This window comes from Schistocerca piceifrons, chromosome 9 (assembly GCF_021461385.2).
Source record: "Schistocerca piceifrons isolate TAMUIC-IGC-003096 chromosome 9, iqSchPice1.1, whole genome shotgun sequence".
NCBI lineage: Eukaryota > Metazoa > Arthropoda > Insecta > Orthoptera > Acrididae > Schistocerca > Schistocerca piceifrons.
Window position 1 is genome coordinate 224,534,027 of NC_060146.1, and position 14,269 is coordinate 224,548,295.

At 44.0% G+C, this 14,269-nt stretch overlaps 1 protein-coding gene across 1 annotated transcript in view; it reads right to left on the reverse strand.

Annotated features, from left to right (window-relative positions):
- Positions 1–13,127, reverse strand: part of LOC124716885 (luciferin sulfotransferase-like) — a 57,240-nt gene extending 44,113 nt beyond the window's left edge. The window contains exons 1-3 of the mRNA XM_047243438.1: positions 12,926–13,127; positions 3,847–3,946; positions 3,611–3,785 (exon numbers count right to left, since the gene is read on the reverse strand). Coding sequence (XP_047099394.1) covers positions 3,611–3,785; positions 3,847–3,946; positions 12,926–13,127 — 477 coding nt within the window. The remainder of the gene's footprint in view (positions 1–3,610; positions 3,786–3,846; positions 3,947–12,925) is intronic.
- Positions 13,128–14,269: the final 1,142 nt, after the last annotated feature.

Sequence of the window (14,269 nt, forward strand, 5' to 3'; positions counted from 1 at the left end):
CTACTTCAGACATTAGTCGAGTGCACGCCACGTCATGTTGCGGCACTTCTGCCTGTACGCGGGGGCCCTGCACGATATTAGGCCACAGTTGTCCCATGCTGCATTTATCCTACAAACTTTTCAGCTACTGTCATACTTTCGGAGTTATTCTAGGTGGCAATAGTTAGCGAGTCATCCTGTATATCGTTTCTTGTTAACGGTATCAACTTATTCCTAAGAATTAAGAGCTTTCACTCAGTTAATATTATGCAGAAATCCAATGTGCATTTTTACCGCACGTCTTTCTCTCTTCTGCGCAAGGCGCTCAGTTTTAAGCTGCATCCATTTTCAATTAGCTATCACAAGAATTCAAACCGCAATCTAGAGTTCGCCTTACCCGTTGCTTGTGTAATCTGATCATTCCGTTTGAGATCATTTCGAATAGTCACACCCAGATACTTTACTGATGTTACCGCTTCCAAAGACTGATCATTTATTTTGTACTCTTACATTAATGGGGATTTTCGCCTTGTTATACGCAGTAGGTTGCACTTACTAATATTGAGAGATAACTGCCAGTCATTACATGACGCATTTATTTTCTGCAAATCCTGACTGATTTGTTCACAACTTTCGTGTGATACTACTTCCCTGTAGACTACAGCATCATCGGCAAACAGTCTAAGGCCGCTGTCAATACCATCAACCAGATCGTTTATGTAAATCGTAAAAAGCAGTTGACCTATTACACTGCCCTGGGGCACACCTGAAGTTACTCTTGTTCCTGTTGAAGTTACCCGGTTCAGGACGACATACTGCTCTCTGTCTTTTAGAAAACTTTCTATCCAACCGCACATGTCATCGGACGTACCATAAGCGCGAACTTTCTGGAGCAAGCGACAGTGCGGAACTGAGTCGAACGCTTTTCAAAAGTCGAGAAATGTGGCATCAACCTGGGAGCCGGTAGCTAGAGCCTGCTGTATATCATGCACAAAGAACGCCAGCTGTGTCTCGCATGGGCGCTGTTTCCAAAAACCGTGCTGGTTTCTGCAGATGAGCTTCTCAGAGTCTAGAAAGGTCTTTATGTCTGCACACAAAGTATGTTCCACGATTCTACAACAAATCGATGTCAGTGAAATTGGCCGGTAGAGGAACACTGTTTACGATGAATACAGCTACAAAGGCGACGATACCATGTTAGGTACTGTTCACTGCGAGCGGAATATCGCATCTAATAGCTAACACTTGGTTCAAGAATCATGAAAGAAGGTTGTATACATGGAAGAACCCTGGAGATACTAGAAGGTTTCAGATAGATTATATAATGGTAAGACAGAGATTTAGGAACCAGGTTTTAAATTGTAAGACATTTCCAGGGCCAGATGTGGCCTCTGACCACAATCTATTGAATATGAACTGTAGATTAAAACTGAAGAAACTGCAAAAAGGTGGGAATTTAAGGAGATGGGACCTGGATAAACTGACTGAACCAGAGGTTGTACAGAGTTTCCAGGAGATCATAAGGGAACAATTGACAGGAATGGTGGAAATAAATACAGTAGAAGAAGAATGGGTAGCTTTGAGGAATGAAATAGTAAAGGCAGCAGAGGATCAAGTAGGTAAAAAGACGAGGGCTAGTAGAAATCCTTGGGTAACAGAAGAGATACTGAATTTAATTGATGAAAGGAGAAAATACAAAAATGCAGTAAATGAAGCAGGCAAAAAGCAATACAAACGTCTCAACAATGAGATGGACAGGAAGTGCAAAATGGCTAAGCAGGGATGGCTAGAGGACAAATGTAAGGATGTAGAGGCTTATCTCGCTAAGGGTAAGATAGATACTGCCTACAGGGAAATTAAAGAGACCTTTGGAGACAGGAGAACCACTTGCATGAATATCAAGAGCTTTGATGGAAACCCAGTTGTAAGCGAAGAAGGGAAAGCAGAAAGGTGGAAGGAGTATATAGAGAATCTATACAGGGGCGATGTTCTTGAGAACAGTATTATGGAAATGGAAGAGTAGGCAGATGAAGATGAAATGGGAGATATGATACTGCGTGAAGAGTTTGACAGAGCACTGAAAGACTTAAGTCGAAACAAGGCCCCGGGAGTAGACAACATTCCATTAGAACTACTGACAGCCTTGGGAGAGCCAGTCCTGACAAAACTCTACCATCTGGTGAGCAAGATGTATGAGACAGGCGAAATTCCCTCAGACTTCAAGAAGAATATAATAATTCCAATGCCAAACAGAGCAGGTGTTGATAGATGTGAAAATTACCGAACTATCAGTTTAATACGTCACAGCTGCAAAATACTAACGCGAATTCCTTACAGATGAATGGAAAAGCTGATAGAAGCCGACCTCGGGGAAGATCAGTTTGGATTCAGTAGAAATGTTGGAACACGTGAGGCAATACTGACCCTACGACTTATCTTACAAGAAAGGCAAACCTACGTTTCTAGCATTTGTAGACTTAGAGAAAGCTTTTGACAGTGTTGACTGGAGTACTCTCTTTCAAATTCTAATATTGGCAGGGGTAAAATACAGGGAACGAAAGGCTATTTACAATTTGTACAGAAACCAGATGGCAGTTATAAGAGTCGAGGGACATGAAAGGGAAGCAGCGGTTGGGAAGGGAGTGAGACAAGGTTGTAGCCTCTCCCCGATGTTATTCAATCTGTATATTGAGCAAGCAGTAACGGAAACAAAAGAAAAGTTCGGAGTAGGTATTAAAATCCATGGAGAAGAAATAGAAACTTTGAGGTTCGCCGATGAATTTGTAATTATGTCAGAGACAGCAAAGGACTTGGAAGAGCAATTGAACGGAATGGACAGTGTCTTGAAAGGAGGGCATAAGATGAACATCAACAAAAGCAAAACTAGGACAATGGAATGTAGTCGAATTAAGTCGGGTGATGCTGAGGGTATTAGATTAGGAAATGAGATACTTAAAGTAGTAAAGGAGTTCTGCTATTTGGGAAGCAAAATAACTGATGATGGTCGAAGTAGATAGGATACAAAATGTAGACTGGCAATGGCAAGGAAAGCGTTTCTGAAGAAGAGAAATTTGTTAACATCGAGTAAAGATTTAAGTGTCAGGAAGTCGTTTCTGAAAGTGTTTCTATGGAGTGTAGCCATGTATGGAAGTGAAACATGGACGATAACTAGTTTGGACAAGAAGAGAATAGAAGCTTTCGAAATGTGGTGCTACAGAAGAATGCTGAAGATTAGATGGGTAGATCACATAACTAATGAGGAGGTATTGAATAGAATTGGGGAGAAGAGGAGTTTGTGGCACAACTTGACTAAAAGAAGGGATCGGTTGGTAGGACACGTTCTGAGGCATCAAGGTATCACCAATTTCGTACTGGAGGGCAGCGTGGAGGGTAAAAATCGTAGAGGGAGACCAAGAGATGAATACACTAAGCATATTTAGAAGGATGTAGGCTCCAGTAGGTACTGGGAGATGAAGAAGCTTGCACAGGATAGAGTAGCATGGAGAGCTGCATCAAACCAGTCTCAGGACTGAAGATCACAACAACAACAACAGTGTAATTGGCGGTGGGACTCGGCACCTGAAACATGCTGATGGAAACCACGACCCTGCTGCAGCAGAGCCTCCTTTACCTTGGGCTTGACGGTCCACAGCTGCCTGGGGAGGAGCGCCGGCGGCAGGCGGCTCTTGATGAGCCTGGTGCCCGCGGCGGCTGGTCCGCTGCCTGCCTGATGGTGTCCGGCGCGCCCTGCCTGGCCGCCGCGGGCACCAGGCTCACGTGCCTGCCGCCAACAGTAAACACGGGACCTGCGGTCAGCAGTCTTACAAAGGAGCCGCCGTTCCGACACTTCATTCTGCGGGTACTCACTCGAGGTACGGGAACCGTTTGGTGACGCACATCTCCTTAGCCGTCTCGAAGTCCAGGTCGTTCATCAGAAGCCACACCAGCTCCTGCGTCCAGGTCGTACCTGTCGAATGAACGTGCTCAGATAGTAATCATTTGCCACATCGGTGAGGAAACGGTGAGGTTTCAGTATCCTCACGTGCCAAGTTTTCGCGGAAATTTTAATATTATTTACGTATCTAGAGAGCGGTGTAATCGATGCAATCATACAATGAAGGCTTTCCTGACCGGATAGTACTGTTGTTGATAATTCTTCCGGCTATATGGCCGTGGTCCATGGAATTCTTCTATTCCTAACGTTTCGTCCAATACTACGTTGGACATCCTCAGAGGTATGGCTGGTCCTGCTGAGTCCTGCCGACTGACGAGTCGGGCGTCGGAGAGCGACCTGAATACCGAGGAAAGTGGGCGTGGTCTAGCTTGCACATAGTAGCAGAGAGAAAACTAGTCAAAGATAAATGTAACTATCCATAGTAGTCCGTCATAAATAAAATCACTTATCGATTTTGTAACGCCACTGTCCATATCTCGCTTAATTTCAAGGCCTGTTCTATTCTATTAAAATTATCTTCATGTTTATAAATTTCAATAGCCTCCCTATACAGTCGTGGATAATAGTTCGTGGTAGCACTTAAAACTGTAGGTTCAGAAAACTTAACTACATGGTCACCTGACTGAAGTGCGTGTTCCGCAACGGCCGATTTATCTATTTTTCCCAGTTGGCAAAGACTTTTATGCTCCTTTACCCTCGTATTCACACTTCTTTTCGTAGTACCAATATAGACCTTGCCACAAGTACATGGAATTTTATACACACCGCTAGAGGATAATGGTGGCGTTCTATATTTAACAGAACGATGTACTTGTCCTATTTTTCTGGTAAGTTTGAATACCGGTTTCACTCTAGGTTTCAGCAAAATTTTGCCGATTCGATCTGTAAACTTACTAATGAAAGGTAAAGACACCGTGTTCTTCCATTGCTGTGTACCATCCTTTTCCTTTAGCCTGTTGTAAATAGGTCTTAAAACTCTATTAATTTCTTTGTTTGAGTAACCATTCTTTTCGAAGGCCTGTTTCAGATGATTCAGTTCCGTATCCAGATGTTCCGGCGTACAAATCCGTTTTGCCCTGTCCACTAAACTTTTGATTACACCTCTTTTTTGTTGTGGGTGATGATTGGAGTTCTTATGTAAGTATCTATCAGTATGTGTGCTCTTCCGAAAGACTTTATGTTTTAGACTGCCATCGGTAGGCAGGACTCAGCAGGACCAGCCACACCTCTGAAGATGTCCGACGTAGTATTGGACGAAACGTTAGGAATAGAATAATTCCGTGGACCACGGCCATATAACCCGGAAGAATTATCAACAACAATCGATGCAATCGTTTCTGAGCCTATTGCATATCTGCTGGCTGAAGCTAAGAGTAAAAGTAATCTTCGAATGACGTAGCTGAATTGTGGGTCGGCAGTGTTAGGTACTCTGAGCCCTTGTGAGGCAAACTGAGGATCTACTTGATTCAGAAGTAGCGGCTCCGGTCTCGTAAACTGACAAAAGGGCCGGGAGAGCGGTGTGCTGACCGCGCGCTCCTCCGTATCTGCCTGTGGGTGGAGGATGACACGGCGGCCGGTCGGTCCCGTTGGGGCTTCTGGTGGTGTTTAGTTTAGTGTTACGTACTGTTTTCACGGGGCTGGTAGATCGGGTCGAGTCGAATCAGGACAGTGGTGTCCAGTCAGCTGAAGTCGTATTGTGCAGTTAACTTCCGTACCAGTATGGAATGGAGTAATGGCGTCAGTGTGGACCGGAGCAACGGTGGTTAGTGAGGTAGTGGATGAGTGTTACTAGAAAGTAACTTTGGCCCACGACTTCGTCCGCGTGGATCTCGAGTCCAAAACGGTGAAGAATTGCTGTGTTTGTAAGCACGGATACCGATATTTGAAGTATGAAATACCAGTAGACCTCGATAGCAGAACAGCCTAGTGTTGTACTTAAAGAAATTACAAAAACTATAGGATCTGTGCTTACACACACTGCAATTCTTTACCATTGGCCATTTTGACAGTTTAACCTTAGTTTTTTTATATCTGTTTTTCTCACCGATAATAAGCTCCAAGGTTTTTCAAAATTCATGCGAGGTCGAGATCCACATGGACGAAATCTCTGGCAAGGCATTATTACTACTCGACAATCTTATCAATGATAATTGTTACACCAGTTGATGAAAGAGTTGACGAATGAAAGAAGTTAAACGAACGAAGACACTAATACGAAATTACAAAAAGTGTATTACTCACTTATATCGATAAGACACGATGGAAACCTCTGAAGAAACGTATTAAATTGATTTTTAGTGTTAAATCGACAAACTTAAGACCGATAATAGATTTTTAGTGTCAACTCGACAAACTTGTCAATGATAATAGTAGTGCCAACTCGATGAAACTTATCAACGATAATATATACACCGATTCAAGAATGAATTACAGAATGTCTATGCATAAAGGGATTAAACTGCTAACATCATTATTTTGATGATAAAACGTTCCAAAATATTACTTTTTACGGATTCTATCATTTTTGTCCTGGTTTATTTAGTTTAGCGTTACAAAACTTCTGCTACCCCAATTTTATTCCAATATAATGAAAAGGTCCTTACACGAAACTGAGTCGATCAACAATAAAAAAATATTGTGAATTACTCGTTTTCATATATAACTCAAGAGTGACCAAAAATTTTACTATGTAAAAACTGTTTTCACAAAAAAGCGCCTAATGGTTCCTAAGACAGTTTCACTGTATCTCCTATGGATCCGATTTCCCCCCACAGACCCAGTTAACAAAAAGCACTCCGTATGTGTAGACGACTCGGCTTCTTGGCAATATATCAAGATGAAACATGCACCAGATTTTAAGTTACACCTCCAACAATACGACTGTGAAAATCGCGTCTAGTTTCGTGTACTAGTTTCCGCGTGATGCTCCTACAAACTAACGGTCAAACAGACAAATAAACAAAATTTTTAAAACTAGTTGTTTAGGCTTGTATTGCAGTTATAAGTTAAATGTCTCCTATGTAGAAACGTTGGCCAGTTACAGTTTAATTATATGTACAGATGTGTAAATATGTTGTGCTGTGTTTTGCTGCTAACCCAAGTATTCATAAATGCTAGAGTTCGTTAATCCTGTGAGTAACTTTTAATTAGAACCGTCGTTCACGTCCGTTCATAATAACCACAACAAATTAATTGAAAGCTGGACCACATTTTCAGTAGCTTGTACCATGAGACCAAGATGAAAGCAGACAGGTGGCGTCTTAAGGTGTAAAGAAGGCAGGGTTGCCAACCGTCCCATACAGTAAGGGATTTCTCGTACTTGGAGGTTACAATAGTTATCCCTTATGGGCCTCCTAAACGATGCTAAAATCTCATATTTGTCTTATACGTGTAACTCATTTGTCGAAGATACATTACTGTACGTCGCTAATCAACACACAAAAGTGTGAATTTGTCTTTTAACACGTCTATTGGAATCACAATACTTTTCTGTGACTAGACAATGCATTTAAGTTTGAGTTTGCCTGATTTAAACTGTCTGTTGCTAAATCTTTGAAGTCTGAAAAGTTATAACAACAAATTAAGGATGCTGTAATTAATACAGCCAATACTAGATGCAGCTCCGGCCCAACGGTAATTAGCGGGTACACATTAGACGCCAATTGCCAATGGTCAAAACTCGACATTAGTTGTTTGTTGTAGGAATACGATTAACATGGAAGTAATAATGTCTAATTCACTTCTTAAGCGAGTTAAACGGCTATGTGTTTATATAGTGTAGAAAGACGAGAAAAGAAAACTATCTCTAGCTGGCACCTGTCATAACAATTCGTTCAAAGAGGAATGCGCAAGTTTAAACTTATAGTTACAGTTGTTATGATTTTTTTAAATTTGTCGATAATGACAAGAAACTGTTCACTAAAGGAAAAAAAAACAATTAATACCATTTTGTCAGAGTTTAGCCTCATGATGGGACGAGATATGTTAACGTTCAAAGTTTACCATTTTGAATCTTAATCAGTAAAACGGAGTCGTTACTCATTCGGATTTTCGCCACCTCATTTTCAACTTATGAATAGATAAGACAACAGACGTTTTGACTTAGTTGTGGCGTACCGAAGAGAACTTACACATGCTGCATTGGACAAAACATATAATAAACTAAAAATTCCGATTCCAAGAACATCTCGACTGTTTCAGAGCAGGTGAGACTTATAGATATCCTCTAGTTGCCCGTGTCCCAGAAACAGGCCGCAGATTCAAAAATCATTTGCTTCATACATTACCCAAAAGTTCACCCATGCCGAGCATACAGGAGCTAGAAGTAGCCGCTAATAACATCAATAACGAAAGAGAGTTGCTGAATGAAACGACCGAATTAAAAACTAAAACTTTTTCCAGCAACTGTTTCGAGGTGATCACATAATAAGTGCATAGCAGTAACACACTCTTAGAATAAAAAACTACAAAAATATGGAAACACGAAAAACGTATCACCATTCCTAATTCCGTTTAGGAAACCCGTTGGTATTCAAACAAACTTCGAGTGCTGTCGGAAATAATAAATACAGGTTGTGCTGTGTCAGAAGCACGAATTGTGCCAGGCACTTTATTGTGAATTGCAGAGTAATCACGTAGATGTAGAGTCCGTTCGCCATTGCAGTTGCTGACCATCCGATCCGGTAAATGGCCAATAACACCAGCTGAACACAAATATTCATACTTGTATTAAAGGGCGATAAAACATGTTCTAGATTACCGCAGCGCGCCGCAGAGAAAACAGCAAACACTTTGGCTGCCTCGGTTACGAAAGCATCCAGCATACTAGCACCAACAATTTGGCCACGCTGGAATCTACTCAGCTCCGACATAAGGCACTGAATACTGTTTTCACCACGACTGACATCTGCAACGTATTGAGGACCAAGGGGGACCGACCGACCACCGTGCCATCCTCTGACAACGGCGTCCATCGGATGCACTGTGGAGGGCCGTGTGGTCAGCACACCTCTCTCGGCCGTTGTCGGCTTTCGTGACGTTAGACCTTCTGCTTCTCAGCCCAGTAGTTTCCCCAGTTGACCTCACGAGACAGAGGGCACCCTGTTCCAGTCCTCCCGCCGAGGACAAAACCCGGCCAGTATCGGAAAACGAATGCGGGTCCTCCGCAAGGCAGCCAGACGCTCTGATCACTGAGCTACACCTACGTGTACGTACATACTCAGCAAGCCATCACTAGCGATTTCCTTGCACGGTCCACTCACCAACAGAGCGAGGGAAAAACAACTGTACTTATGGCACCGTACGAGCCCCAATCTCTCTAATCTTAGGGTAAGTCCAGGATGAGACGTAGCAGTGGCGTAGTTCACAAATGCGCCGCTGGAGAGCAGCTCAAGCTACCTGCGAGGACCTCTTTCAAGAACAAACGTGGTGCAAAAGTGTTGCTGACATTTTCATCTTAGTTCTGGTGAGCCGAAAAGTTTTATCGTGTAGCCATGTAAGTATAGTATTAAGGCTTAGTTTGCGCAATATTGATGCAGTTTTTTTTTCCTACATGCGAGCCTTACAAATGCAATTAACACGATTCCGCTATCTGCAGGTATGACTGAGGGTGGTTCGTCTCCCCCAGACAGTCGGGAGACATGGACCAGTACTTACTTGAGAGAGATGGACCACTTGCCTTAATGTGTGAGAGGTGGAATACAGCTACATTTAGCTACAAGGGATGTGGAACAACCCCACTGAAGCGGGCCGAAGTCCCGGACTACGCTTATTTGCCGCAAGATATATCTGTGGCAACAAATGGAAGAACAGAATCTCACACACAGGCCAACGACCCACTTCAAAGGTCATCAAAAGACCTGCTGATCCAAAGCTCATCAGAAGTGTTATCTATACAAGGCAATTTCTTTCACTTACACAACTGCGGACTCCACTCCTGCTAAACGTAAAACATCTAAGTTTACCATCTCAAAACTGGCTACTCCTAAACCAACACAGAGAAAACTTTTGGAAGAAATATCATCTGTTCCATGCATTAATAAAACCATGAATTTTAAGAAGAAGGCAGTCACTGCACCCAAAGGGCTAAACTATGCTGAAAATATTGAAACGGTAAAGAAATAGGCGGATAACAGCAGAAAGGAAACATAAAAAAGGCACAAAAAGCTAGCGAAGGAGAAATACTAGTGAACAGAAAAATAGACTGAAGAAGCTAAAACAGAAAAATAGTGTAAATAGCTGATCGTATTCATCAGATGTAGATATTGTAGGAGATTACGAAAATAACTTTGATGAATGGGGTGAAGATGAATCTGTTGTGTGTGGCGAAAACTATTACGAAACTAATAAAATTGACGATTGGATTCAGTGCATTTCCTGTTTACGGAGGCCACATGAATATTGTTGACTCTTTTCTTCATGTATAGCCTGTTCTTACGGTCCATCTCTCAGAGTACACTGGTCCATGTCACTGCTGCACCTATGGGTGAGATGGAGCTCTCACGTATGTTTTCCTTTTCCCATACCTCTTGTATTCTAAGCGGCAGTGCCTCAACAAGGCGTTGTGCTTAAGTTTATATGACACTATACGAACATGCTGCCTGAAGTCGAAAAGTTGAGAAACACACAAAGTTTATGCTGAAGAAGAAAAGTGGCCCGACTTTCCCAGACTTACCCTACATTCGTGGTCCTTACGCGAAATGTACTTTGGTTGCAGTAGAGTCGTCCTGAAGGTAGCTTCAAATGCCGGTTCTCTAAATGTTCTCAGTAGTGTTCGCCATCCCTCTTTCGGGATTCCCATCTGAGTTCCTGAAGCGTCTCCGTAACACCTGCTTGTTCATCGATCCTGCCGGTAACAGTTCAAGTAGGCCGCCTCTGAATTGCTTCGATGTCTCCCTTCAGTCCGACCGGAAGGGCATCCCAGACACTCGAGCAGCACTCAAAAGCGAATCGCAACCACACCATCCTAAAATTCTGCCAACAAACCGAAGTCGGCCATCCGCTTTTCCTACAACCATTCTTATGTGCTCGTTCCATTTCGTTTTGCAACGTTGTATCTAGATATTTATACGACATGACTGTGTCAAGCGGGACGCTAGTAATGCTGTATCCGGAAACTACGCGTTTGTTTCTCCTATTCATCCGCATTAACTTACATTTTTCTACATTTAGAGACAGCTGTCATTCATGACAGCAGCCAGAAATTTCGCCCAACTCACCTAGTGTCGTTCTACAGTCACTCAACAACGATGACTTCCCGTACACCATGGCGTCATCAGCAAACAACCGCAGATTCCTGCTCGCGCTATCACATCATTTAAGTCTGCAAACAACAACACCGCTCCTGTCACACTTCCCTGCGGCACTCCTGACGGTACCCTTGCCTCTGATGAACACTGGCTGTCGAGGGCAATCTACCGGATTCTGTTACGTAGAAAGTCTTCGACCCACTGGCATATCTGGGAACCTTTCCCATACGTACCGTTCGTACCTCCGTTAACAGTCTGCAGTGGAGCACGGTGTCAAACGCTTTTCGTAGATCTAGGCATATAGAATCTTCCGTTGCCCTTCATCCGTGGTTAGCACATTATCGTGTGAGAAAAGACGAAGCTGTGTTTCACTCGATCGATGCCTTCTAAAACCGTGAAGATTTCTGGACAGAAGCTTTCCCATCTACAGGAAATTTGTTACATTCGATCCGACAATATGCTAAAGAATTTGGGTGCGAGATCATGTTAAGGATATTGGTCTATAATTTGGCAGGTGCGTGCTCCTACACTTCTTATATACACGAGTGATTTTGGTAGAAAATCGAGTGAACTGACTGAGCAGCCCTTATGTAATACGACATCGAAAGTCAATTTCACAGTCATTTAAGACAACCGGAGTCGCCTCTTTCGTTGCGTCCTCATAAAGGTGATCAGGTAAAGGTGACGGGAAATGAAACAAGTGGATGGAATACGATTGGGATGCAAGAAGAGGAATACAGAAATACTGTTGGGGTTGTAGAAAAATATCCGCTACCAGTCACAATAAAAGGTTGTTTATTCGTCACACGATCGGTTTCGGGCTTGCGCCCATCTTCAGGTGTTTATAAATTCATGTACATGTTTGTACAGTTGGAGATCAAAAACGATGAAGCACCATTATTACGCTTGTGCTGTGGTGATAGTTTCGGTACTTGGTTACACACTTACGGTCATTTTCAGGTCCATATATCAGTTTTACCAAGTACCATATTACACTATTATGATGTGCACTCGTGAAATACACTATGTTTACATACAAACATGTGGGCTGTGGTCAAAGAAACCGGTCGTGTGACGAATAAACAACCTTTTATTGTGACTGGTAGCGGGTATTTTTCTACAACCCCATAAAGGAACAGTCACGGAGTTCGACAGCATCCACTATGGATAAAATTCAGAAATAGTTATTTGCAGACAATGTTGCGATTTTGTCGCAATCATTAGAAGACACGGGGAATTCAACCATCCGACACAGAAATAAACAGGTTTACAACTCTCTATCGAGGAAGCACAGTATATGGCGAACATCAAGAATGTCCTACATCGGTGACATTAGAAGGAGGGAAAATGTAGAACGTGGAGAGATTTAGAAACCTAGGACAATGGACACAAACTGGTGGGGCAGAAGAAAATGTTATGCGACCAAGAATAAAGAAGGTGAACGTAGCACTCAAACTCATTATGAAGGTGTACGACAATAAGAACTTACTAATGAATATAAAATTAAGAGATTATCAGCGATCAGCCCTGAAGCCTTGTATGCTGCAGGAAGCCCTAACCTGTCAAGAACAGGATTATTTAGAAAGCTGGAACTTGTAGGATGAAGGATTCTCAGCCTCGAAATGTCTCCTCAACGTGAAACAGCAGGAAGTGACGTCACAAAAGTCGTGCGATGGGGAACTGCCCGTTCCCCGCGAGTCTAAAGCGTCAGCTCTACAAGGACCTTTTCCTTTGGGAGACTGACCTGACTTGGGGAATGTGGCGAGCCAGACGTCGTCCTGCCTGACGGGGAAGTCGTGGATGCGCTGAGCGTCCAGCAGGAACTCTGCGGGCATGACGAGGCCGCCGGGCCGCGTCACCACGAAGCCGTCCCCGTAGCGGTGCTCGAACCCGGCACTCAGGCGCTCCGCCAGCGGATGCCGCAGCCGCTCCCCACTCACCGACATCGTGCCTTCTCACCGCACACAAACAGCAGAGCGCCTCTGACGTTGCGTTAGGTAGAGGTGCCAAGACTTCCTAAATACACTGTAATTAGACCGAAAAAAACGATGCACCGTCAAGGAATCATACGAATCGGGTCGAAATCGGTAGATCCAGAAAAAACTGGGTGATTTATTCGAGAGAAAGAGCACCACAAACTAATAAAGCCAACAGCGTTGGCCCACCTCTGGCCCTTGCTGAAGCACTTCTTCGGCTTGACAGTGGTTGACAGAGTTGCTGGATGTCCATCTGAGGGAAATCGTGCCCAAATTCTGTCCAATCGGCGCGTTACATCGTCAAATCCCCGAGCTGGTTGGAGGGCCCTGCCTATAATGCTCCAAAAGTTCTCAATTGCAGAGAGATCCGGCCAACTTGCTGGCCAAGGTGGGGTTTGGCCAGCAACGGGGCAACCAGTAGAGACTCTCGCCGTGTGCGAGCGGGCATTATCTTGCTGAAATGTAAACACGTGATGGCTTGACATGAAGGGCTACAAAACGGGCAGTCGTAAACGGTCGACGTACAGCTGTGCTGTAACGGTGACCCAGATAACAACGAAAGTGGTCCTGCCATCCATGGGACTGGTTGAAATGGTTCAAATGGCTCTGAGCACTATGGGACTTAACATCTATGGTCATCAGTCCCCTAGAACTTAGAAGTACTTAAACGTAACTAACCTAAGGACATCACACAACACCCAGCCATCACGAGGCAGAGAAAATCCCTGACCCCCCGGGAATCGAACCCGGGAACCCGGGCGTGGGAAGCGAGAACGCTACCGCACGACCACGAGGTGCGGGCAATGGGACTGGCACCCCAGAGTATCACTGCTGGGTGTCTGGCCGTAGGGCGAGCGGGAGCCGAGTTGATACCTCACCAGCGTCTGCGGCGTCTCCAGACTTGTCTTTGGCCTGCGCTCTCATTGGTCAGAGTACTATTGTCTTTAGTGATGAGTCCCGCTTCGAACCGAGCTCCGATGACCAGTGAAGACGTGTCTGAAGACGACCCAGTCAGCGGCGGGGTACCAGCTTGGGTGTCGCCCGCCATACGGTCCGACAACCAGCAGTGATGGTCTGTTCATAGTAGGACCCTCTCGGTTGTTATCTGCGTC